This window comes from Clytia hemisphaerica, unplaced genomic scaffold, assembly GCF_902728285.1.
Source record: "Clytia hemisphaerica strain Z4C2 unplaced genomic scaffold, Clytia hemisphaerica genome assembly, whole genome shotgun sequence".
Taxonomy (NCBI): Eukaryota; Metazoa; Cnidaria; class Hydrozoa; order Leptothecata; family Clytiidae; genus Clytia; species Clytia hemisphaerica.
In genome coordinates, this window is record NW_027104309.1 from 136910 (window position 1) to 163965 (window position 27056).

General features: G+C 34.2%; 3 protein-coding genes across 5 annotated transcripts; all 3 read left to right on the forward strand.

The window, feature by feature from the left end:
• Positions 1–903: 903 nt before the first annotated feature.
• Positions 904–7985, forward strand: LOC136817512 (gamma-aminobutyric acid type B receptor subunit 2-like). The gene is made up of 4 exons (XM_067073836.1): positions 904–3115; positions 4608–4895; positions 5324–5515; positions 6825–7985. The coding sequence occupies exons 1-4, from the start codon at positions 1274–1276 to the stop codon at positions 7227–7229; spliced, it is 2727 nt and encodes a 908-aa protein (XP_066929937.1). The 5' UTR covers positions 904–1273; the 3' UTR covers positions 7230–7985.
• Positions 7986–12397: 4412 nt separating this feature from the next.
• Positions 12398–25997, forward strand: LOC136817514 (uncharacterized). 3 transcript variants are annotated; one of them, XM_067073838.1, is made up of 6 exons: positions 12398–12789; positions 20807–20966; positions 21356–21477; positions 21652–23286; positions 23437–23484; positions 24258–25997. In XM_067073838.1, the coding sequence occupies exons 5-6, from the start codon at positions 23454–23456 to the stop codon at positions 25259–25261; spliced, it is 1035 nt and encodes a 344-aa protein (XP_066929939.1). In that variant the 5' UTR covers positions 12398–12789; positions 20807–20966; positions 21356–21477; positions 21652–23286; positions 23437–23453; the 3' UTR covers positions 25262–25997. The 3 variants fall into 3 exon arrangements, with proteins under 3 accessions (XP_066929939.1, XP_066929942.1, XP_066929940.1); XM_067073841.1 differs by having other exon boundaries at positions 20830–20966; XM_067073839.1 differs by having other exon boundaries at positions 21652–23484.
• On the forward strand, positions 14905–18972 carry LOC136817499 (uncharacterized). The gene has a single exon (XM_067073818.1). It carries the CDS (start codon positions 14905–14907, stop codon positions 18970–18972), a length of 4068 nt encoding a protein of 1355 aa, XP_066929919.1.
• Positions 25998–27056: the final 1059 nt, after the last annotated feature.

Genomic DNA, 27056 nt, shown 5'->3' on the forward strand with positions numbered 1-27056 from the left:
GTTCGCATTTCCAAGTAAAGAAGCTCACTCAAAATTTCTGGCACTGAATACTGTTTTAACTAGGTACTTTTAAGTGAAAACTGGTGAAAAGCTTTTTTTCCATTATCAAATCAAAAAGTATTCGTAAAAAAACAGTTAAGAGTAACAGACTATACCAATTTCTTGCAAATTTTGTACACTGCAAGGGTCTAATCATGGATTTAAATCCATGGTCTAATGTAAGCCTTATTTTTGGTCGACCATGTGTTTTAAAATAGAAGGAAGGGTTTGGAAGATAGTTTTGGAGAGGAAAGTTTCTTCTGCAATTGGAGAATGTTGTTTGTGGCTTCCATTTTTATACTTTCTAAAATCCTCATTTAGGCCTGGTTAGACGATGTTATCGTCCGTTGCATTGATAGTAAAGGCGGGAAAATATACATGCGGAGTTTACATCCGTTATGGCGGTATACGGAAAAGAAATCTTTTTTCATAGATAGCGGTTTGTCTTAGTCTAGGCGGCCTGGTAAAAATGGGGGCGGCATTATCCTTCATATTATTGATGAGTAAAATACCTATCTTTTTCCTTGCGAACGAGATTTTAAGCTTTTTTTTCAATTTAGAATATATTCTTGTCTGAAATTAATTAAGTAGACATTGTCATATATTCTTAGTTCATCACATCCTTTCCAAAATTTGTTGAAACACGCAAAAACTATTAGCTTCAAAATTTTCATCGGAAATATTTAATTTCATTTAAATGAGCTCATCAAATTTGACTATATCCTTTTTTATAAGAATTATTAGCAAATCATTTTTGTCGAAGCTCGGTTGATTTATTGTTTGCCATTTTGAGCCTCAATTTCTTGTACTCAAGTTTGAATCCTAAATAATATATCCTTTATTTATCTTTTACATGCTTGATTTGCTAAAAATCCATACATTTAGACGTTTAGAGCCTGTATTGTTCTAATAAAGAAATATTGAATTTCAATTGTACTCATCACATATCAACCTATATCTATGCTACTGTAATATGGTAAGGCGGAAGTTAATTGCTTTAATGAGTCTTTTTGTTACTAATACCTATTTATGGTATATTGTCTTCCTCTCGTCACTGTTTCAAAGAAAAGGTTCTGGTTAATATGCGAGTTGATGTTAGTTTAATTTTTTAATGATTTTTGGTCGTGCTTGTTGATTTGTATGGAGACGCGATTTAAATTATCGGGAATTGTGTTTTGATAGTGTTTTCTTATAATTTTTATTGGCAAACGGATTAACCAAACATTTGGCAAAGATGAAAATCGCATCGATTGTGTTACTTACTTTTTTAATCATCAAAATTGTTACCCCCGGACAAATTATTAAGAATAAACCGTTTCCAGTTGCTATTTTAGTACCAACACCAGACGAAGACGGGGGTTGTACTAAACGAATCATTGAAAAAGCGATTCGTGAGATCAACGAGCAGGATTTCTTATATGGGACTAAATTGAATACTTATTTCAACCAAACACTAAACCAAACCATTACTTCAAACATCACAACGCAGTACTATATCCAGCCCTATTTCAAAGAAGTACGGGATGATTTTATCAATACAATGGAACAATTTAATGATTTGTTTACTAAACCACCGTTAAAATCAGTTCTTATCGGAACCCCGCATCGTAGTCAAGCACCATCAGTATTCGATTTCGCATTACAGTACGGTTATTTACAATTCTCCTACGGTAACACAGATATCCCTTTTAAGAACTCTTTACAACATCAAGTCCAAACTCCATTACTACTTAATGCTTCTTTTGAAGCTGCAGTTAGTCTGTTTATCAAATTAGGATGGCGTGAATACAGTCTAGTTTATGACTTGGATGATAGTTTTCATCAATCCAGTAATGTTATATTGGAGAAAATTATAAACACTCGTGTTGGGTCAAACGCCTCAACTTTACTCACCAAAGGTACCATTTTCTCCAAATCGCATGAAAAAGAAAGCCGTGAAATGATCGAAAAACTTAAACGAACCAAATCAAGAGTTGTGTTCGGGCTATTCAGCATCGCAGGTGCTCGCAATATGTTTTGTAATGCGTTCAAGACCAAGATATATAAACAACGTATGATTTGGCTTCTGTTTGAACGTTTACCACAAGATTGGGCTTCTGCCGCATACGATTCGCGTCGAACCGAAGATGGAACTTTTCAAAGAGAGATATCTTGCAGCGAAGAACAATTACACATAGCTGCTGATGGACATTTATCATTCACAAATACCCTATTGCGTAGAGATGATACAATATTAGTAAGCGGTGAAACTGTTTCTCAGTTTAAAAAAGATTTTGATATGATTCAAAAAGCGTCTGGTCATAAATGTAGAGATTACAGTACAGATGTTTACGATACTGTCTGGGCATTGGCTAAAACGTTCCAACTTGCTGGTAAAGATCGTGATTTCTTAGATTGCAAGTGTACATTAACGGGAGACTATTCTAGAATTGTTGATGAAAGATTCGCTGCTCATGTAACTTCAAAAGCATCCTCGGTCCGGTTCGAGGGAGCTACAGGGAGTGTTGGATTTTCCAAACTTTATCGAAAAAAGGACCCGGTGTCACGTAGATACGGAAGTGTAGACCTGTCCGTATTTGATCTGCGTGACGGAACACAATTCGTGACAACATACGACGTTAACCAGCGGAAAATTCACATTAAAAAAGATACGTTGACTAGATTATTCGGTTCTACCGTGCCACGAGATAAAGCCAAAACCGCTCACATCACGCTTACGTTTAATTTCACGCTCCTTATCGTGATTTGGGTGTTAGCGATCGGTGGAATCGTGTTAACCTTCGTGTCACTTATCACGTCTCTATCCTCTTCACTCAAAGGCAATTTCTTTCAACATTTTGAAACGTCTTTTGATAGTGTTGTATTCCTGGGTTGTGTTTTATGTTATAGCGCCGTAGTGGTATACGGCGTAGATACACGTTTCGTTGGTGAGGAATACGTTGGTACGGTTTGTTATGTTTTCATAGCGAATCTCATGATTGGATTTTCACTGACTTTTGGTTCACTTTTCACGAAGATTTGGTTGATCTACAAACGCAGAGTGGCAACAGGTTATAAATTGGAGAAAGCTTTGAACGTGAGTGACATTTCTTTTTTGTTTCATCTGAATTCTCTTTCCATTAGGTTACTTTCCATTTAGGGGTTGCAAATTACTAGAACTTCTTTATAAAATATCGAATTGATAAAATTCGTTTTCATAAAAAATTTTCCTAGCAAAATACATTAAAATATCTATGTATAAAAAACAATTGTATTGGAATGACCAAAAAATCATTCTGATTACCGAGTTTTCACTATCATTATTACAATTAGCGGAAATATGCAAATTGCTCTCTTCTATAAATAATACTTTAAATTATATGCAGGTTTTAGCAGTGAAAATTATCATCCTGCTTTTAAAGAAGAGGGCTGGAAAGAGACCACTATTTCCTTCCCTTGTAAATAAAAATGAATCTTTTTAACCTACGCAGACAGTTATTGATATTGGTCCAAGATAATTAATTTTTCTGGATATTCAAGATCTGATTAAACTTTCCTTCCCTCAAATCATGGAGAAGTGATAAATCAAAAAAATTGTATAGTTCGAAATTTTAAATTATACCCTCAAAAGGCTCTTGAAAACTTTCTCTTCCGTCGAGAATGGGCTTTTCCAGAAATACAGTAGTCCGTGCCCCCCCCCCCCCTGTTGAGGATATTGGATATCCAGGCGTTAAAGATTTTTATCCAAAAGTGGATATCCAGGGGGTTGAATATCTACAAGGGAGCGGATATCCAGGGAGTAAAGTGTCTTTTTAAGTAAAAACTACGATATCCAGGGGTAAGCATCTTTATAAGAGAGGATATCCAGGGGGTTGAGCATATTTTTAAGAGTGGATATCCTTTACTAATAATGTAGGATATTCCAGGGGTTTGATACTTCGAAAAATCAATATCCTCAACAGTGGGGCTAAATATTTTTTTCTGGAAAAGCCCAATGTAAATTAACGTTAATTCTACAGAATAGGGGCCAATGAAATGCTTTTTTATATTAAAAAAATGGGAGAGTTTTGCAAACTTATAACTTAAACTGGCTTTAGAACACAACCTCTTTCCTCCGGATTTCGTCTTATTCTACCTACGCTCATTAATCTAAAATAAATTTAAAAACAGACTCATTAACCTCATGACCTCAATTTTCGAAATGCGAAAAAACAGCATTGTAACTTAATAAATCAAAGCCTCGTTGTGGTTTCATCTTAATTGTTTAAGAATGTCATTAAAATCTTATAACTGGACTTGAAGCAAACTTTGGGTTTTTAAAGTACCACCATTAAAAAAGGTTTTCGAATAAGAGTTGGGCAAACCCCCCTCCCAACCGCCTTAGAAGTATAAAAATGCAGAAAATACGCAAATCTTGATCAAATGATTTTGCTTCTCTCTTCCTTGCAAAAAAAATTTGGGACCGCCTTTTTGAAAAGGCCCGTCAAAGGGGAGGGGACGTTTTACCTCTCCTATAAGAATAACGGCAACCTCTGTAATGACTCAGGTGGTTTTCTTCACTTTATTCTTCTAATTTCTTCTTTTCTTAGAAATATCCAGATTGGATGCTATATGTTTTCGTGATTTCCATGGTGATATGTGACGTCATTATCTTGGTTACCTTAGCAACCTTATCCCCAATCACGCTCACGAAACCAATTTCATTAAACACGTATAACTTTAAAACGGACACGAACGAGATTGGTCATATTATATCGTGCACGTGTCAATACAAGACAGAATACACAATCGCGATTTATTGTTATAAAGCACTCCTATTGCTCTTTGGTGTCTTCTTTAGTATTCAATTGCGTGGATTAAGAAATTACAGTAAAGAGGTATAGTTCTTGTTCCTTATTGAGAATATCCATGGCGTAATTATTTCTACGAAAACACTCCAGTTTTTACCAGTAGTGATAACCTTCCGTTTTTTAGAGGTCTGCGATTCAGACTAGCAAAAACCGGCCTGTTTCCGCGTAGAAACATTACGTAATGAATATCATGAATTGATGAATTCAAGGATCGGAAAAGAAATGAAAAATTACGACCTTTTACGGTTTGGATATCTACGCGAGAAATCAATTCTGAAAAATACAATATTCACCGAAAATCTGTCAAAAACTCCTAGGAAAATGAAATAATCACGGTAAAATGTGTTCAGCCGTAAAACTTTAAAAAACGCTGACTTCACACCCTCACACCTCGAAAAATTAGTGTCAAATGAGGGAATCCAGCCTTAAATCGATGCTATTCTTTCATTCTATAGGTCCATACAGGGAACACAACATTTGCTATTTACAACATTACAGCTATTGGTATTGTTGGAGTGATTTGTGTGGTGGCCCTTTCCAATACTACCAACCATCAAGCCATGTATTCGGTTATAGCTGTCTGTATACTGATTGGTGTCACAGCTTCTCTACTCTTACTCTTTGGAAAATCAATTCAAGGATTATGGGTAAGTTGCAAAGGATTATGGGTTATTATAAGGTACCAACTAAAAGAGTTAAGCATGGGGATGGAAAGTTTAATTGTTGATAAACAGTAGAATTCTTCTTCCGCGAAGGAAAGGAAAGGCCCATTGGCCTTTATAAACCCTTAAGAACCCTATACCCTAGTCTGAATCGCACACCTCTACAAAACCACAGGTAGTGCAGAGGTTTATAAGGAGAGTGAATCCGTTTAGTGGATGCCAGAAGCCTAGCCATATCCACCAACTTTGAACGGAGTTTTTAGAAAAGTGGTACCCTAATGTTAGCATTTCTCGACCTGACTGAATTTATAGTTCAATGAAATTTTCGAGAAACTGTGTCCAGGGTATATAAAGGTCAATGTTAAAACCGAGCTATTTAGAGTAACATAGCAGGGTTTTCTTTTGACGGTCAATTTGGGTGACGGAGTGATGTTTGATTATCCTGTGATTCACAAAATGTAATTCTCCGATCATGACATCATGATTTCTCGTATGTGGTTTCTTTATATGGCTTTGGAAATGATTTTCTTAAAAAATAAATTAAGGAAATTTCAAGTTGCTACTGGACAAAAATACATAGGAAGAAATAATCAGCGTTAAGATTCAATTTAATGACTTCTAAGTGTTACCGTTGTCATCATATTTTTAAGGAAACTGTCAAAGCAATTCGATTTCAAATATTTTCAAGTCGTTAAAATTTCTATTATCAGGCTTCGATGGCCAAAACATGAAGAGCGAGTTAAGATCATTTTAAGGCTCTGTGGACCCCAAAACACCCGATTTTTAATACATAGGAAGAAATAATCAGCGTTAAGATTCAATTTAATGACTTCTAAGTGTTACCGTTGTCATCATATTTTTAAGGAAACTGTCAAAGCAATTCGATTTCAAATATTTTCAAGTCGTTAAAATTTCTATTATCAGGCTTCGATGGCCAAAACATGAAGAGCGAGTTAAGATCATTTTAAGGCTCTGTGGACCCCAAAACACCCGATTTTTAAGGAAAATCTTTTGACGAGCACACTTCTCTTTTGCAGTACTGTTCACCTTTTAGTGTTTGATAATTAGGTGAAGCTGATTATTGACCTGGAATTTTAAATTATTAATCTAGATCTAGACAAAATAGTGAAAATAAGAACAAGTTAAAAAGATTTTTAGGCTTAAGAAGTTAAGTTAAGAAGATCCGAAGGTTTCAAAAACTTTGGAGATTCTTATAAAAAACGTATATTCTATATTCTCTATGAAAATAAGAAGAATGACTCAAAACTCATATTAAAGTTTATTTATTTTCTAGTCCAAAGACGCACGTGTAGCGTACAAGATAAGGCGTGAAAGCACCACTCCGCCCAGAAGTATGAAATCCGCCCATTCTATTGATCGTGGTATATCAACAACAAGTATTACCTCAATCGAACTCTCATCCACACAATTTCAACGTGATCGTGCGATCTCGGTCATATCATTGCGCGATCGCACAACTTCCTCGATGACGCTGCCGAGTTTCTTGTCTACGACCACATTAACGACTGTTTCTTCGGAGAATGCTCTTCAAGACAATAGTGTCAATAAAGATGGTATCCTAGCTTTAAATGGTATTTATGTTGGCGAGGAAATGTGCACTGAAGGAGATGTAGAATGTGAGAATAGAACTCAGGTAATCTCTGATGAGGATATCAAAAAGCAATCTGAAGCTGTTTGATGATCAGGCTCTATGGATGTTTCAGTTGTCAAGGATATTAGACATTGACCTCTCCTCAACTGGAAAGAAATTCCTGAGCTGAATTGGAAAAATGTAGCCTCGTCTGCGTGTATAACAAGCTTTATTACACAATTGACGGACGCACGTCGGTTTACGTCGAGAACCGAAAATGGTGCGTTTACAACGAGGTTGGAAATAAACAACAACTTGCCTGTACTATTTTTTCGAGTTTAACGAGTTTGTTTGAATACGAATATTTTTAGAGTAATGACATTTGATTGGTGTCCACACCCATTAAAGCTTTCAAAACTGGTTTCCAGTCTGTTTTTAAATGGAGGATTTGTCAGACAAAAATAATGTCGCCAAGACCACGAGAACAAGACGTCAACCAGCACAGGAACCTTAACTTAACTTTCAGACACTAGACCTATACACCTATGGATAAAGGTGAAGTTGACATTACAAAAGGTTGCTTTTGTAGCTGTTTTCTACAATGTGTTTCATTGTATCTTGAGTGACCTTTCGATAACACAGGATGTCTGTCTTTACTTTTCAATAAAAATGAAGAAAATGAACAGTTATGAAATTTTTCTGGAAGAACTTTGGTAGTAAATGGTAAAATAAAATTTTGAATATCGCTGTATGAGAAAAAAGTTGTGAAATGGAGACTGATTTTCAACTAGCCTTGTGATTTTTATTTTTGTATTTATTATACTGTTTGATTTGCAAAATAATTTTGTAAAATTTTAAATCTTGATTCTTTGTTACTTTGGAGTACCTAATAATGTTTTAGTACTACAACCACCTTCAAAGTCTTTATTATTGATATGTACGAGATATATTGACCATTCATTAAATGGGATCATCAGAAATAAAAAATCAATACTACCGAGATGGGAGCTGGGGGTGATGTGTTGAATGACAAGTTGGTGAAAAATTTTCAAAAAATAATCAGGTGACGATTATAATTTCAATTTATAAAAGTGTATTTATCAGGTCTATTGTTCTATCAAATAATTATACATCTTTACAATTTATAGATATGTATCGTTCCATTCGTTTGTCAATTCTAGTTTGAATTTCTCTACGGACGGTGCATTTACAACATTGGTTGTCAAATTGGTTGCTTATAATTAGTACCTGTGAGTTCTTTTCTGTCTTAGTCCCTATACAAATGATGCTACTTTTTTTGAAATTAACTAACTTACAACTTGTTTGATATTGATTTACACTAAGTAAATTGGAAGTTAACACCTTTTCCCATTTATCATAAAAACTCGTACCGCCATACCTCTAAAAACTTTTTTATGATTCTGATAGAGCTTCGCGAAAGGAGCTGGTACTACGTTCAACAACGTAAGCCAAAAATAGTGCAATTTAGTATTGGGTAAGAGCTTGTAATGGATGTTGGATCTGTTTATGATTCATTAAAGCTAAATATTATACGTTTTCCATTTCAAAATTTCCAACATTAAAGCTCCTTTGAAGGAATCCTACTTAAAAATTGGAATTCATGAAGAATTTAGGGACACCCCTGTCTCAGTAACCCTGTAGAGTTTAAAGTTCACCGGGGATGATTTTTGACTGAATAAAGTCGCCGGGTTGGAAAATTTGAGGTAAATTTTCAACGGGGTACAGTTTTTTTATATAAAGACTAGTCTAGCAAGCTAGACGACTAATTCAGACATATTAGAAATAAAGCAAAAAAGTAAATTTTAGTCGTCTAGAAACCTTTGTGCACTAACTCCAAACAAAAAAAAAGTGTCAATATCGCAATTAAAATGTTTTCCCGCTCAAAAAAAAAGTTCTTGAAAATAAAATGTGTGTGGATTTGTGTGTTAAAAATGTTTCATTTGAGTTGATTTTATTTTGAGAGTTTTTGAGAGTTGAGACTTTTTTTTTGTTGCTTGATAAATTGTTATGTGGCGCCAAAAGGCTTTTTAATACCAACTTTTTTTTTTGATACCAACTTTTTTTTTTGGTACCAACTTTTTTTTTTTGGTACCAACTTTTTTTTTTTGATACCAACATTTTTTTTCTGATACCAACTTTTTTTTTTTGGTACTAACTTTTTTTTTTTGATACCAACTTTTTTTTTTTTGGTACCAACTTTTCTTTTTATACCAAATTTTGCCTCGATGTTTAATTGTTCAAGTGTAGAAGGGCCCTTAATTTTTTTTCCGGGGAAATAAAGTCGGGCGAAACCTGATAACTGGAATAAGTTAAGGCAAGACACGGGAGAAGATAGACTAGGTATTAGTCGGTTTTTATAAAATATAGCTAGGAAGATAACCACGGATCGAAAATCGTTAAATTTTCTTCCTTCGCCCGTACTCTCCTCCCATGCCACCCCTTTAAATAAATCTCGGCAATTTCTCAATCTTCTTTTAAAAATTTACAGGCTAGTTTACTAGTCTAGGGAGAAGAGAGTAGCGTGACAGGAAGAAATAAGCTTCAATAATGAATGGAACTAAAACAAATACAGCATTTCTTTGGTAATCGGGATGGGCGACTACTCGAATATGACGGAAGGGAATACCTTATAGGAAAGATATTATCGCAGAATTAAGAACAATATTTGCACTTAAATAGTATACTTTAGGTGTTGTTATTTATTTTGATTTAGCAACACCAGAAAAAATTCGAAAATAGGTCCAGAACCCGTGATTAGGGATTTTCTTAATCATATTGTCAATCTTATTAGCTCAAAAAAAGCCCGGATTCTGAAGTGAATATAATAGGGAGGTTTGAGTATCCGAGTATCACGATGACGAACAGGATTTTTTCTACAGGATGGTACGGCTAGCAAGGTAGATATGACATCTCATTTGTTATAGAACGAAAGTTTTCACGATTTTCCGTTCTAGAGCCGTCTAGCCTTGGTTCTTTTACATATTTACGGGATATCTACTGCAGGTTGCAGATCAGAACCCGTTCGTCGTCGTGATTTTTATACTTAACCTCGCTAATGTTGCTCAAACTTTGCACATAGTTTCCTTAAGGTGTTAATATTCACCAGAAAAAGTCCCATGCGCGCATTTTTAAAGCCCCATCTACATCACACAAAAGAAAATAGGAGTAAACGATAGACAATAATGTTGATGTTATAAAACAAGGTTAGTATTACGTCGGTATTACGCCAGTACTACATCGGTATTACGTCGATATAATGTCGGTATTATAAAAATAAATTGGCATTGTAAAAAAAGTTGCTATCAAAAATAAAAAAAGTTGATATCAAAAAAAAAAGTTGGTATCGAAAAAAAAAGTTGGTATTAAAAAAAAAAAGTTGGTATCAAAAAAAAAGTTGCTATCAAAGTTGGTATTAAAAAGCCTTTTGGCGCGCCATAAATAGTTTTCTCACTACGCAAGTTTCTGCGTAGCTAGGCCCGGTATCTATAAGGCTGGAACACCGGATTCTTCCAGTCGTTTATACAAACTAAATCCCGTATCATTATTTGTGTTTATTATTAGTATTACATGCATTATAAACGACTCCAGTCTATATAAAGACCAGTAAAATCTTTTGATGCTATCACTACTATTTTTATTTTAAGCCTCAAATTGTTCTAATGCTTTTTATACTCCCTGCTTGTAATACTAAACCTCAATTTGGCTAAGATCAAGACCCCGGTCAAAAAAGGGAAATGCTTATCGCCCTGTACCGAAAAATTGAAAAATTGAACACGGATGTTTATTGGAGTTATTTTTTTATCAACCTATTTCAATGCTTCCAGTGAGTCTACATTCTAAATACAATGTCAACCTGAAGAGTAGTTCAAGATTTATGGCTAGTTTTCTGTTTAATTAAATCATGCGAAATTAAGACAGTTTTGCCATGAAGGTTGCAATGCCCATAATATATGAAAATGTCGAAATTGACAAACTAAAATGTATTTTTTTCCAATAAAAAATCGCAAATACAAAATAATATCTTTGCTAGCGAATACGTGTACCAAACGACCCATTCAATTTTTCAACAGTTTTCAGTAAAATTACATTAAAACCCAAACGCTTTAAAGTCTAGTACATTGAATATGTGTAAAATATTCTCATATAAACAATCTTAAAAACTCCAATAGATATCCGGATTCAATTTTTCAATTTTTCGGTACAGGGCGATAAGCAGTTCCCTTTTTTGACCGGGGGGTGACTTAAAAAGGATGATATTTGACCGGGCCTCAACTATTAATTTCTAAAATTTGACCGGGTTCAAATTTTTGAATATTTTTTGACCGGGGTTACCAATTTTCCACCGGGGACAAAATTTGGCCTGTTTTTAGGCATTTTTTTCACCGGGCTACTCACCGGGGTGGATCTGACCGGACCACTGACTCAGGCGGGTGTTTAGGGGCTACCATAAGCCCCTGACTCAACATTTATGCGGATATAAGGGCTTTTTTACCTCAAATTCTGTCATTAGAGTATTATTGACGTCAGTTTTTTTCTAACATGAATAGCGAGTGACAGAATATTGAATTTTGACGGTATTTCATTATTTGGCTCGAATGAGAGACATTTTTTGCTCGGCTGGGATACTTATTTCTTAGATAGTGATTTATCTAACATTAGCATTAACACTATAGTATGACATGACTTTCAGTTTTTCGATTGATTTCACGGGGTCCGCGGTCAGCCGATTGGAATGCCTGCTGGATGAACTCCTGCATGAACTTAAATGAGAAAGCTATTCATGATATACACCATTGCAATGTCTTCCTAGGACCCAACAGCTGATTGGTTGTAAATGACGTAAAATCAGTCAATACATCACTTGTAACCAATCAGATGTTGGGTCCGCGGAAAACATTGCAATGGTGCATATCATGAATTCAAAAATATAGTTGGATTCTACCATGAACATTCTACTAACATCGTGGGTTGTTTTTCCCTTTAAAAAATCAAAGTTTGCCAATATACTATGATTTGTTTGTGTTGAAAGAACATTCCTACAGACCAATTAAATGCGGAGGTGGTTTAGTTGCGTCTGCCAAAACCATTTATGGGCTTGTGTTGGAGTGTATTTATCTGAAAACGTGATTGAATATTTTGTAAACTATTTGGTCAGCCCCGGTGACCCTTCAAATCGGTTCAGCGGTTTTTTTCCAGCCGAGTCGCCATCATCATGGTGGGATTTGGATAATCAGCTTCAATTCCGATTTTTCCGATTTGACTTTTCGGAGAAACGGGATAATAATGATATGTGTGCGCCCGGTTGCGCTACTTATTGCATCAGCCATTTTATCTCCCAAGTTGAAATTCTTTATCTCCCTTATATTACGCCACTACTACGGCAATCAGTATGGCTTATAGACATATTGCGAGGACGTCTTATAATATTGGCAAGGATTGCTCAACGGTTGCAGTAAAGTTAAGGAATGCTAACGACGTTGTGATTTTTAGGGACGTTCTTAAATACTAAAAGTAGCCTACTGTGAAAAATGTGTTTGAGTAGCTTCGCAATACCTGGCTAAGTTGTTTCATCTCATTGCTGTTGACTTGGACGACATGAAGAAGATTGATTCAAAAGCAGTCTCAAACTTTCATCTTTCATCTTGAGGTGAGAGTTTTACTGATTTATTTTAAAGTTTACTGATTCCTTTTCAAAGAAGATAGCAGCAAGTGTACACTGGTACTATCTACCTCACTTGCAAGTTATCCTAAAGATAGCATTAAGCTTGTCTGTGATATATATCAGACAAGCAGCTACACCCTTGGCCTTGAGAGGTTAAAACCTACAAAGCTACAAACTTGAACTACTTGTCACACTTGTCAAACTTGTCAAACTTGAATAACCTGCAATACCTACCAAACATTCGAAACTTGCGAAACCCCCCAAACGTTCGAAACTTGCAAAACTTGCCAAGCGTTAGAAACTTACGAAACCCGCCAAACGTTCAAAACTTGCAAAATCTGCCAAGCGTTAGAAACTTGCGAAACTCACCAAACTTTTAAAACTTGCGAAGCCTGCCAATCTTACGAAACTTCGGAAACTTGCTGCGAAGCCCTGAGTCACTTCCAGAGTCATATCCAATTCAAAACCATGTCAAACTTGCCAACGTATCAAATTTCAAAAGTTGTATTAGGTTCATTTAATCAAGCTAACGAGGAATTATTTGGCCAAACTGCTGGGACTCAATGTAGCGTTAATTGCCTGTATGCTATCTTTTGGTCTAATTTCCGCCGTGTTAATGTTTGGAAGACAACAGACCTTGATAAAATCCTAATAGAAGGAGACAAGTTGTACAAACAACTCGATACAAATTGCCATCTTTCTGTTGATGAGATGCCACGTTTCATTGAAATAAATGGTGTCATAACTGATTTCAATTTTTTGAATTTTGCAAATGGCGAAGCAACGTTAATTAATGATTATCCTTTCCTTCAAATCCCTCTGAGTGAATCTGAAAATCTAGAATTCAATGCCCTGATGATCATCAATGGTTTTACAATTGCAATTATGAGTCGGCCACAGGGTTACTTTATTTTTGACTCACATAGTCGAAATGAACTTGGACTGCTTGCTCCCTCAAACGGAAAGTCTTGTCTCTTAAAGTTTGATAACATTTTTGAACTTGAGAAATATGTTCAATATTTTTATTTAAAAGAAATGGAGAAAGAGAGTACTTATTTTGAAATTCAATTTATTCAAGTTTGTGAACTAAATGTAGAACTTAAAGATATCCTCCAACGAAACTTTTTGGCCTTTTCAAGAAATTCTGCAAAAAAACGCAAAAATAATGGTGATGATGGAAATGATTCTAGTAAGCGTAAAAAAAAACATGAAGAAAGTAATAAAGTGTGGTACCAAAAAAACAAAGAAGCAATTCTTGAAAAAAACAAAACCTATCGTTCTCAAAATAAAGACAAAATAAATGAAAATAAAAGAAATTACAATTTCCAAAACAAAGAGAAAATAAGTGAACATAAAAGAAATTACAATTTCCAAAACAAAGAGAAAATAAGTGAACAGAACAGAAATTACCATTCCCAAAACAAAGAGAAAATACATGAACAGCATAGAAATTACCATTCCCAAAACAAAGCGAAAATAAATGAAAATAATAGAAATTACCATTCCCAAAACAAAGAGAAAATACATGAAAAGAAAAGAAATTACCATTCTCAAAGCAAAGAGAAAATAAATGAAAACAAAAGAAATTATCGTTCCCAGAACAAAGAAAAAATAAAAGAAACAAATAGAATCTATTGTGCTCAAAACAAAGCAAAAGTGAATGAAAAAAATAAAATCTATCATCAAAATAACAGAGATAGTGTAGGTGAAAGAAAAAAATCATTCTACCAAAAAAATAATCCAACTGCAAACAAAGACAAAAAAAATGATCTAGTGTCAAAGTTTTTAAAACTAATTTACGAAGGTCCTTTTTACATTTGTGTTTGCTGTAATAGATGTCTCTATCGACAAACAGTTGTTAAATATTCACCTGAAAAGTATGATACACCACAAGAACTTTATTATTCTGAAGTTTTTTCATTTGATGGCCAACTATATATTTGCAAAACGTGTCATAGCAAACTTAAAAAAAATGAGTTACCATGTCAATCTGTCAAAAATAAACTTGGCCTTGATGAATTACCTGCTGAATTTCATACTCTTCGCAGGCTTGAAAAGATTTTAATTTCTCGTAGAATATTATTCAAAAAAATTGCAATAATGCCAAAAGGTCAGTTCCCCAAACTCAAAGGATCTATTTGTAATGTACCTATTGATGTCGAAGATATTGCTAATACTTTACCAAGAAGAGCAAATGATAATGGATTAGTCATTGTTAAACTCAAAAGGAAATTAGAATACAAAGGACATGTTGTTTTTGAGCCAATCAGACCTGATTTCATTCAGCGTGTATTAAATTATTTCAAAGAAAACAACCCTCTTTATCAAGACATAGAAGTTGATGTCAGTAATATTTCGAATGATGAGACCATGATACAGAATGCTGCGGATCTTAACGATGAAGCAAATTCTAATGAAAATAACCTATCGGATGAAAATGTTTTTAGTGACAATAATCGTGAACCTGATGAACCACAGAATAATGCTTCAGATTCTGAAGAGCTTGAGACAACCGACAACCCACTTGATGACCATCGCTCAAATGCAAACGAAACTACTCTAATGCCTCACACTCCTTCTGATGCAGAAGTAGATAATGAAATTTTGTCGTTAGCGCCTGGTCAGGGTAAAAAGCCTATTTCAATCTTGAATGATGAAAATTGTGAAATGCTTGCGCATCCTCATTTATTTCCTAAAGGGAACTTTGGTTACAAAGTTGAACGTGATGTTAAACTAAGTCCATCCAAATACTTCAACCAGCGTTTGTTGAATTACACACAAAAGTTTGCTTCGGACCCAGACTACATATTTTTTGCTAATTTTGTAACTCAGCAAGTATCTTTGACCAATCAGATAAATGTTGCAATGAGAAAAGTTGCTGGCTCAAATTTAAATGCTGGTATGTTAAGTCAGAATTTCAAAGAAACAGTAAGGCAATTCATTGCAAATGATAAAGCTTTTGCCTTCATGAGTACTGTTAAAGGAACTCCAGCATATTGGAAAAAATTCCAGCAAGAAGTTTTAGCAATGGTTAAACAATTAGGACCACCAACGTTCTTTCAGACCTTGAGTTGTGCGGACCTTAGATGGAACGAACTGATCTCCATAATTTACAAACTCAAGGGTCAAAATGTAACCAATGAATTTATCGAGAATCTTTCTTACAACGAAAGGTGTGATTTATTAAATAGTAACCCTGTACTTGTAGCAAGGCATTTTCAATACAGAGTAGAAGTATTTTTTAAAACGATTGTTTTGGACGGCCCACTCGGTAAAACAACTTTCTACGCTATTCGAGTAGAATTTCAAGTACGCGGAAGCCCTCACATTCATTCCTTTCTATGGATTTTAAATGCACCAGTATTGACCAAGGAAACAAAAGCTGAGTACATTGTGTTTATTGATAAAATAATCAAGGTCTATTTACCATCTGTAGAAGAGGATCCTGAATTGTTTAACCTTGTAAAAACATACCAATTACATCGCCATTCAAAAACTTGCCGTAAATATAGAAACACCCCCTGCAGATTTTATTTTGGTAAATTTTTTTCTGAGAAAACAATAGTCTCTGAACCCTTGCCACAAGAACTACCGCATGATGAAAGAGAAGCTATACTTGCCCTGCGAAAAGAAGTTTTGACAAAAGTTAAGACTTACATCAATGAAAACCTGAATCCTGATAAAAGAAACTTTTTCAACCCTGATGGAGAAAATTACAATCCAGTTCCCACCATCAATGAAGTCCTAGCTGAATTGGATATTCCAAAGGAGGATTATGAATATGCTCTCTCTGTATCTGAAGATGAGGATTTTCACATTTACTTAAAACGTGACACAAATGCATGTTTTGTGAATAACTACTTTACAGAAGGTCTCAAAGCTTGGCAAGCAAATTTGGATATTCAACCTGTTTTTAATTATTACAAAGCTGCAACTTACATGTGTGCATATCTTTCTAAAACCGAAGATGAAATTTCACATGCTATGACTCAAGCTGTTAAAGATGCTTTCGAAAATGGTGGTGACAAATATGAACAAATGAAATCTGTTGCACATGCCTATGTGTCAAAAAGAGAAGTGTCAGTGCAAGAAGCAGTTTATCTAAGCATGCCACAGTTATGGCTTCGGAAGCTTTATCCAGGTGTAACTTTTGCAAATACAAATGTCCCAGAAAAAAGATTCAGAATGTGTCTTAGTGAAGATGACATTAATGAGTTGCCTGAGGATAGTACTTCAATCTTCAAAATTAATATGCTGGACAGGTACTGTGATAGACCAACAGATAGAGTTGGGCCTAATAAACCTATTGCTGAGATGTGTTATGCAGAATTCTTGAGATTCTACAGTGTTGTCTACAAAGAATGTGATGAAAATGATTGTCAACCTGATGAACTAGAAGATAATTTGATAGAATCAAACCACCCATCAAGCAACTACCCAAAGATTGTCAAACTTTGTTCAATAAAAGGTAAACTAAAATGCCGCAAAGTTCCACTTGTACTTCGCCTTCATCAACCTAACAGAAACAAGTACCCGGAAGATTACGCCCACCACCTCCTCATGCTGTATTTACCCTTCTTTGATGAGAACGAATTATTGTCCCAAGAACACAATAGTTATACTGCAAAGCTATTGGAACCAGGTGTCATTGAAAGGATTGAGAGAAACAGAGCTTTGATCCAACCCTATGCTGGTTTAGTAGATGATGCATTAGAAAGGTACAGAAATGATTTGATTCTCAATATGAATGATTTTGAACAGCAGGAGAATGATGAAACAAATGCAGAGCTTCAAAGTAGACCAAACAATAATGAAGAATCAGATGATGAAAATAACAATGACACTCATGTCAGAGCTTCAATTCCAATGGAATCAGTTTTGCTCCCAGATAATGAAGTAAATGCTCGTATTAGATCTCTAAATTACCAACAAAGAGAAGTTTTTGATGTAGTTCACAAATGGGGAAGAGATTTCGTTAAAAACCTTTCTTCAAAAGTGCCTAAATGTATTGAGCCATTTCATATTTTCTTAACTGGTGGCGGAGGCGTAGGAAAAAGCCATTTACTCACAACAATCTATCATTCTTTGTCAAAACTTCTTATGTACAGAGGAGGAGAACCCACAAAAGAAAGAATTTTAGTTCTTGCACCGACTGGCGTAGCAGCAATTAATGTCAATGGAACCACCATACACAGCGGTTTGATTATTCCTACTACAGATTTCTTTCCACTGAATGCATCATCAAAGCAAAATTTGCAAAAGAAACTTGCATGTGTGGAAGTCATTATGATTGATGAAATTTCCATGGTGTCTAGCCGCTTGTTTAGAAATATTGATGAAAGGTTACGCAAAATATTTGAAGTAGATAAACCTTTTGCTGGAAAGTCAGTTCTGCTTTGTGGTGATTTATTTCAACTTCCACCAGTTTTTAAAGATTTTATCTACAAACCAGATTGCTCCACAGTACATGGTATAATTGGTTTTGAATTATGGCGTAAATTTCAAATCGCTGAATTGACAGAGATCATGAGACAGAGAGATGATATTGATTTTATTGACCTCTTGAATCAAATTCGTTTAGGCGAGCTAGACGAAGAAAAGGAAGAACTTTTAAAATCTAGATTTATTGCAAAAGACAGTCCAGATTATCCCTCTGATGTAACTCATATTTTTGCAGAAAATAAACCGGTCGATGTATATAACATGCAAAAACTCAATGAATTGCCAACTGAAAAACATTTGATTTTTGCACAAGATGAAGTTCCAAAGCATTTAACAAACCAAGATGTCAGATTTATTGAAACTGCAAAAGCAAGAGAAACAGGTGGTCTTGCCCGTGTATTAGAATTGAAAGTAGGTGCCCGAATTTTAATTTGCAAGAATATTGACATTACTGATAGATTAGTTAATGGCCAAGTTGGAACAGTAATGGAATTTAAATATAATTCCAGTAATACCATATCAGGTGTCTATGTTAAGCTTGATGATGTCTTAGCAGGCAAGAAAGGACCTAATATAGATCATGTTTGCAGAGAAAATGATTGGATATTGATTGAAAGGGCAGAAGCAACCTTTAACACAAGAAAAGAAAAGAAGAAGAAAAAGAAAAAGGAAAAACCGAAGGACTCAATTTCCTTTAGTTTTATCCTATGCATGCACAAGCCATAAAGTCCAAGGACTAACACTACAATCAGCAGTAGTAAGTTTTGACTTATTATCACAAAGATATTTCAATGAAGGACAAATGTATGTTAGCTTATCCAGAGTTACAAACATCAATGGATTGTTTTTGACCGGTGAATATGATAGAAGAGCTATCCGTGCAAACAATGAGGCAGGACTTGAATATGAACGTTTACGAAGAGATAGACCTTTGCATCAAGTTGAAAGTTTTTCATCAGCTTTGACTCCAAGTAAACATGTTCAAATTTCACTTCTTAATGTCCGCTCTTTGAAGAAACATGCAGTTGACATTACAAAATGTAAAACTCTCATGAGCAGTGACTTACTATGTCTTACTGAAACTCAATTGTCACCTTCAAGTGATACAAATGAGGTTGACCAAATACTAGGTGATTTCAATATTGAATACAATAACAATTCTGTCAATCGATTCCAAAACACTGCATGTTGTTTTAATTCTTCAGTTCAAATTTTAGAGTGTGATAGGGCCGCAGGTTACACTTGTATCAAATTTTTAAAGGAAACTTTCAGTAACCAACCTATTAAACTTTTAATATTGTACAAACCACCTGATTATTCAAGAAACAGTTTTCGTGAAGAATTGTTGGAACTTACAATGTATGATGACATAGACATTATTGTGGGAGATTTCAACATTGATGCATTAAATCCTGAAAACACATGCCTGAATGAAGTACTTTCTTCATATGAAATGGTAGTGAATGAACCAACTCATCTAGCAGGTGGTCTTCTTGACCATGTTTATTTAAAGAACAGCTTTACAGATAAAAAAGAAGTCAAGTGTTTTCTAAAGAGCATTTATTTTTCTGACCACGATGGAATTTGTTTCACTATAACAAACAACACTTAGTTTTTCAAACCTATTAACCTACTTGACCTACTTGACCTACTTGACCTACTTGACAAACATTTTTATATGGGGATATAGAACAGGGTGGGGGGTGAAGGAGTTGCAAAACTCCACAATTAAAATTATTTTTGATAAACTGTAACATTCAATGATTAATGAAATATGTACTTTGCTGCTGAGATTTGCAACTCCTTTTTACACAACCATGTGTATGTAAATCTTTTACTCGTTGAAATGTAAAGAAAGCTCATCGAATATATGGCTTCATATATAGACTTGCTCAAATCAAATTTATCTCAACGCTGAAATGTTACATGCACATGGTTGTTTTACTTGGGGATCTAATTTAATATGGATAGTGTGAGGGTTTTGTCCTTCTTGTGACATGTTTGCTATTGATTTTTTAGAAAGAGCTTTTCACACTCTATTTAAAAAAGTGAGCCTAACCAGTCAAGTATTGTTGAGTATCACCAACAATTTTATCTTCCTGTGTTCTGTTGAAAATGTTGATCTTGCCACAAAAACTCTGAATGTCTGTGATCAAAATTACAAAATGATATTCAAAAAAGTGATTTTCCTCACTAATCATACCTTCTGATTATTTTACATATAAATTTGAATTACTTTATACTTTTTTGTACTTTACATTTTAACAAATTAATCAATATTTATATGGTTTTATACAAAAATTTGAATTATTTTCATGCAGGTTTTTGAATTATTTTTATATATTGCATTTCATAAAATCATCTTTTGTACTTATTTTTGTATTTATTTCTATTATTTAATATAAACCTCTATTTTATAAATCATAGAATTTTACAAAATTGAAAAAAATTGAACATTCAAATCTATTATCTAATGACAAAAAATGGACAAAATGTATATATGAATGAATTTGGTGTTGAAATGAAAATGTTGGTAATTCGTTTGTTTATTGTTGTTTAGTATCTGCTGTAACATGTTTGTAGTGTCGAAAAATCCATGGCTTTGCATCGTTTTATCTTGGTATACTGTCACAATCATTCCACTCATCATGGATGGGTCGTATAAATCATTGGTTCGTCTCTGGACACTTGAATACTGTAAAGATAACATAAAATGATAGGTAAAATGCAGTTTTCATTCAGCCCCAGCAAAAGCAAGCAGGCTGGGGAGGCTTCAACCTCCCCACTTTCCCTACTTTTTAGCAAATTAGATTTTTTTTGTTCACTTCTTTTGAGCCTTCAGCCCTTCCACTTTTACCATTGTTCCGCTGGGCCTGTCATCTTGATCTATTGCACACTTTCACATGTAATTCGATGAATAGTTTGCAAAGCAATCTTTTCTACATATTAGTACTAGTAATCGTATGGTTTAGAGTGCCATTAACGATGAATCACGAATAACAAAGGAGAAAATAGTAATTTGCACGAGTCCGAAGAACGAGTGCAAATTATGTTATTTTCTCCTTTGTTACGAGTATGAAATTTAATTTCTACATTGTTTTTGTTGCAGATATGGTACATCAAAGTCCTTTAATGACCAAACATCGTGATTCTTCTTTAACAACGAACATATTGGCTCCTTCTAACACCATGTAATAGTTTGAAGATTGACACTACAGAATTCAAAACAAGGTACTATAAGCCTCAAATTTGACCTAGAATTGTGGTTAATTGATATTTGAATGACTCAGTTTGAATGAATGATGAATGAGTTTGAATTAATGAGCAATAAATGTCGAATAGATTGCTTTACCTAATTCAAAAAATTCAACTCTTCTTATTATTAAAATTTTCTTTATTCTACAGAAATTCAATCGTGAACAATCTGGGACAATCTATTTGCAAAATTTCTACGTCAATGTTATACTGGTATAATTGAAAATTCACATGTTAACGTATCCAAAACAGTATCACGTTTCAAGATAAAATTGACCGATATTCATTTTTCAATGCTTATTCACCATATCTATTCGTTATCGGAGTATCATGCTGTAATGTTAGCTGGTTCATTCTATCTATCCTGTTTCTACTTTGATTTGTCTTGTTATTCGAATGAAATATTACTGTTGGAATTAATGAAATTGATACCGGACAATAAAGATAGACTTTAAATATTTCAATTAGGGGTATTGTAAATTTTTAATATCTTAGAAAGAATTAATATTGTACAATAGTAATTTTGTTAATACCTATTAACAACTTTTTTTTTTTAATTGTTCGATTTCTTAAAATGTTGAAAATAGAAATTGTTTCATGAATTTAGCTATTTACACGACCTTTACAAAGCCCGATGTAGAAATTTTCTTCCCACACGCTGAAGCTCTGAAGGTTTTTTTCAACATCTGGATGGTTTGGATTACGAAATTTCGCCTGACCGCGCAGCGAATTCCAAAGAAAAGTCCTGGGCCCCAGCACCGATTTTCGGTGCTTGTCGGGTTCAACTGACATTTTTTAGCCTCCCGCAAGAAGGGCAGTTGAACTCGACTGGTGAGGCGGCACACCAACGGACGGCTACCATCCATCCCTCACCGATGGGATATTGGCCCACCCCTTTAGAGCTTTAGCGTGGGCGGCCGCCAATACGCCATCGGGATATATCAGATAAAGGAACAAAGGGCAAAGGAACTTTCAAATACATTTTCCCAAAAATTTAATAAGCGGGGAGGGAGGTTGGAATAAGAATGTCCCTGGTGGAAAATTTTCGAAAAATTAATAGCGGGGGACGCTTATTTGGTACCCGAGAGGAATAAAAAAATTATAGGAAAACAAAAATTAACTCTTATAAAAGATATTCTAATAAAAATGCTACCCTAGCTAAAAGTCTACACTCTCCTTTAGTATCATCAGCATCATCAGTCATCACATCCTTTTCGCCAGTTTACTCGTCCACGAATCAAAGTTTCTTCAATTTTTTTGTTATGCCTGCATTTTAGCCCCGCGTTTACTTCTTTTTGTGGAGTTTACAGTATATAATTAAGAGTGTTAGAGTACAACCTGGGATATTTTTAGAGGAAAACAGCGTAAAAGACAAAATCCACAAACGTGTTTATGAAATATAGAAAACCCTAGGCTACGTCATATCTCCTTCGTTCCGCTTGAGTTTTATGATAAGGGAGGGTCGGCCTAAAATGGACCGGCGTTAAATTAGTGCCGGCGTAAAAAGGGCCGATAAGGTACGTAATTCTGGGAACATACGCGTGATTATGTAATTTTGAAATTTACACATGAGAAGAACATGTGAGTAAGTCATTATCTCCTTAATAATGCGCTATCTATTTTGCATTTTACTTTACACTGTACACTGGTACACGACCTTCTCCTAAATACAATGTTTAGCTGTTTACCGCATTCCAAAAATTTAAGAGATAAACCACACACATGGAACGCCCCTTTTCAAAAACTCTTCTGAAAGGCAGAGCACGTGAATTCTTCTCATCAAAGGTATAATTTTCAAATTTGATTTCAAATATCTTCACTCAAAATGATTACATTTTGCCCTTCATTAATCATTGTTAAAATCTACCACTTCTAAATTAGATTATAGATGGAGAGCAATCAAACCAATTTTGATGCCTTCTTTTTCCCATTTAGATTTGTGAATTTCAACTATGGCAAGTCCAAGCAAAAAACCAAAGAAAAGTAAGTACTCACAAATTTGACTATGTTAACAATTATCTCGTTATAACTCTCCCAGCTACCTTCAGTATTCCATGGCTTTTTCCAAATATTTCTCAGCAAAAAATCAAGAAATTTTTTAAGCATAAACATTTATAAGCATATCCAGGCTCAAATCTTGAAAAAAACCTAAGCGTTGCAAAGCACATGCTAAGCCTTAGTTTGCAAAATTTCAAAGCATTTATCTTCCAAATTACAAAAAACGTCGAAAGTTATATTTCAGGCAGGCTCACAATTATTTATCCTATGCTTATATAAATATCAGCAAAGCTTTCGTTTTTGTACTTGCTTTCAACTTGCCTTTTTTCGTAATTTTAATGTGATTTTTTTATTATTTCGTGATATTTTGAAGGATGTTAAAAATTCTTTGTTATCATTAGCTATGTATTTACAAATTTTTAAAAATGCGTGCAGTATTTTTATCAAATTTTGACAACAATTTAGCCCTCAAACCTTTGTGGATTAAAATTCATTGAGTGAGTTTTAAGCCTGCCCGAAGGGCCTGAGTAGAATCTCTAAGAAAAATCGAAGCCACTTATTCTACTTCTACTTATTTCCCATCGAGAACGCAGCATTATTAATAATGACGACAAATACTAATTTTTTTAAATGTAGCGATAAATTCCATTTGATATTTTTCAAAGATTTTTCCAATGATTTATCCCTTGAATCTGAACTCTTTGAAACCTATGAAAATGACAGCCATTTTTTCAATTACACTATCATTTCTTTTATAGCCCTCATTGATGTTGAAGGTTACATTACATTTGTATCTTCCCCCAGGAAGACTAAAAGATGGGAAAAAGATTTCATAGAAATAAGTATCAACTCTGCAACCAAAACTTTGCGAGGTTTATGCTACGACAAAGACAGGTCGCCTCAATTTACAAAATTCAAAGAAGAAAATAAATCATGCCTCATTGTCAAGGCTGAACTGTCTAATAAAGACGACATTATCATTGGACATGATACAACAATCAAGTCTAAAGAAGTTGACTTTGAAAATAAAACCCATGAGCCACCAACGGTAACCATGGAACAAGTTATAAACGAATGCTCCCTATACCAGAGAGTTACAATTGTGGGCAAACTCATCAATTTAAAACCAGCAGCTTTTAGTGTCTTCAAACGACAACATCTTCGGGAAGGTGTCTTCATTGATACATCAACGTTCACAAGACCAATCACTTTCTTCAACGATGACCTCATTGAAATTGTGAAAGAGAACATTGTTTACAAAATTACAAATGTCGTTATATCTACTTATGGTGGGAAAAAAAATCTGCAAGTTTCTGAGAATTCTGTAATTACCGAAATGGAAGATCCAGGAATCGACGTTCCTGTGGCTGATACCAATTCTGTATCTGGAATTATATCAATGATTGAAACAAACACTTTAGACAAGCAATTTCACTGCAAAATATGCGACAATATCATCACACCCAATGCTCATCAAAACTTTGAATGTTGTGGGAAGACATTTACTGATTTAGATGTCAACATTGTAGAAAATGTCACATTTATGCTGCGCTCAAATACCACAAATAACACTATGAAATTTGCTTGTCCACGAAAATTCCTTGATGCTCTTGTGGGTGATTGTGTTGATGATGAAATGTTCATCAATTTTCTTTTGAAGAAAGCTGTAAATATTGAGTATACATCAAATGCTGATAGTTGCAATGTTGTAGTAAAGATCGAGTCTGGTCAAACCAAACCTGCTAAAGAAAAGTTGTGGTGAACAATTTTATTTGATACAGTAGATTATTTTTGCCATGATTACTGCTGGTTACTTCTGTTATTTTAAACTAAAATCAAAACTTTTTTCATTCAGTGTTTTCATCCAACTATCAGTTACTTTTTTACGATAGAAAAATATGAGTTACTTAGTGAATTCACGATGAATAGCTGCAATCTTTCAATAATAATTCACCGTTAAAATTTAACTGTGAATTGTCAAAGATTGCAGCTTTTCACCGTGAACTCCCTATAAATTCACTATATTTTGTTGATTTTTTCCTGTGTTATCTTTGTTATTTACAGATTTATGAAAGTGTAACACTGGTTGTTGCACTTAAGTTATGTTATTTTAAAAAGAAAACCGAAACATTTTTATTTTAAACACTTTATAATATTAGGGTGGGAAAAATATCAGTGTGACTTAATGAAAATAGCTGTAACCTTCCAATGATTTACAATAACAATGACGCTGTGAATTGTCAAAGATTGCAGCTTTTAACCGTGAACTCCCTATAAATTCACTATATTTTGTTGATTTTTTCCTGTGTTATCTTTGTTATTTACAGATTTATGAAAGTGTAACACTGGTTGTTGCACTTAAGTTATGTTATTTTAAAAAGAAAAACGAAATATTTTTATTTTACACACTTTATAATATTAGGATGGGAAAAATATCAGTGTGACTTAATGAATTCATGATGAATAGCTGTAATCTTCCAATGATTTACGATAACAATTACGCTATGAATTGTCAAAGATTGTAGCTTTTAACCGTGAATTCCCTAAAAGTCACTTTTTCCCTCTGATATTGTTTGTTATTTATAGATTTTAAAACAAAATATTCTTACGTTAGAAATTTTATGAAAAAAAAGATACTTTTACGTTACAGATTTTATGAAAAGCAACACTGGTTGTTCTTTTAAGTCTTTATTATTTAAAAACAAGACAGTTCATTTCATACACTTCAAATTGAGAACCTCCATGAAATATGCTTCTTGTAAACAGGCTAGTTACCTATTTTGGGTGAATCCCAAACAAATTCTTTGGTTTTTAGGCCTGCTTTGGTTGAGTTTCCTTCACAAATTATTATGACTCTCACTTATATTTTTAAGTCGATAATTTTTAAAAAGCTGCATATCTTTTACTCTTTTAGTTCAATTTGAAAAAAAGCCTCCAAATCAACTGAAGAAACACCTAAGTTGTTATTATTCTCTTTCTTATAGCTTCTGCTAGCATCTTGAAAGCTTTGTTTTTTTTTGTTTTTTTTTTTCAAATTCACTGAAATGAGGTGTATTATTAGGAACATACTGTAAACAAGATAGATATAAGCAGATGAGTTCTTTCAGGCCTAAAATTCATATAGTATATTTACGTAAGACAAAAATGTAGTGTCAAAGCTGGGCCGTACTACGCGAATGTACTCCATGTAATGTCTACTTTACCGCCGCTACTCGCACTACCATTTATGTTTACCTCCCAATTTCAACGGATCCATTTTAACGCGATTGTTTTCTTGGAATTTCCGAAGAGGTATGTTTCATGAGTCAACAAATGCTTAAAATGTTCTTAATATTTTGGCCATCGAAACCTTATTTTATTACACTTAGTTCTTAGATAAAACAAATAATATAAAAACTTACATTCAAATTAACCATCCAGTGACATAAAACAATAAAAGCCTGATAAAAGAATTGAACTCTACATTTCCCTTCCTTGGAAAATGGTCAACCAGACCCAGGCTATATAATACGCAAGCTTCAATTGCAGGTCAAATTTCTTTTGTCTGTTTTGTGAAA

Excerpts from the sequence above, each read along its gene's own strand:
- LOC136817512 (XM_067073836.1), top strand. The coding sequence starts at position 1,274 with ATGAAAATCGCATCGATTGTGTTACTTACTTTTTTAATCATCAAAATT. Across the intron at positions 4,896-5,323 it reads TAAGAAATTACAGTAAAGAG|GTCCATACAGGGAACACAAC; the intron begins GTATAGTTCTTG and ends TTCATTCTATAG. Across the intron at positions 5,516-6,824 it reads AATCAATTCAAGGATTATGG|TCCAAAGACGCACGTGTAGC; the intron begins GTAAGTTGCAAA and ends TTTATTTTCTAG.
- LOC136817499 (XM_067073818.1), top strand. The coding sequence starts at position 14,905 with ATGCCAAAAGGTCAGTTCCCCAAACTCAAAGGATCTATTTGTAATGTA.
- LOC136817514 (XM_067073839.1), top strand. The coding sequence starts at position 23,454 with ATGGCAAGTCCAAGCAAAAAACCAAAGAAAA. Across the intron at positions 23,485-24,257 it reads AAGCAAAAAACCAAAGAAAA|CCCTCATTGATGTTGAAGGT; the intron begins GTAAGTACTCAC and ends TTTCTTTTATAG.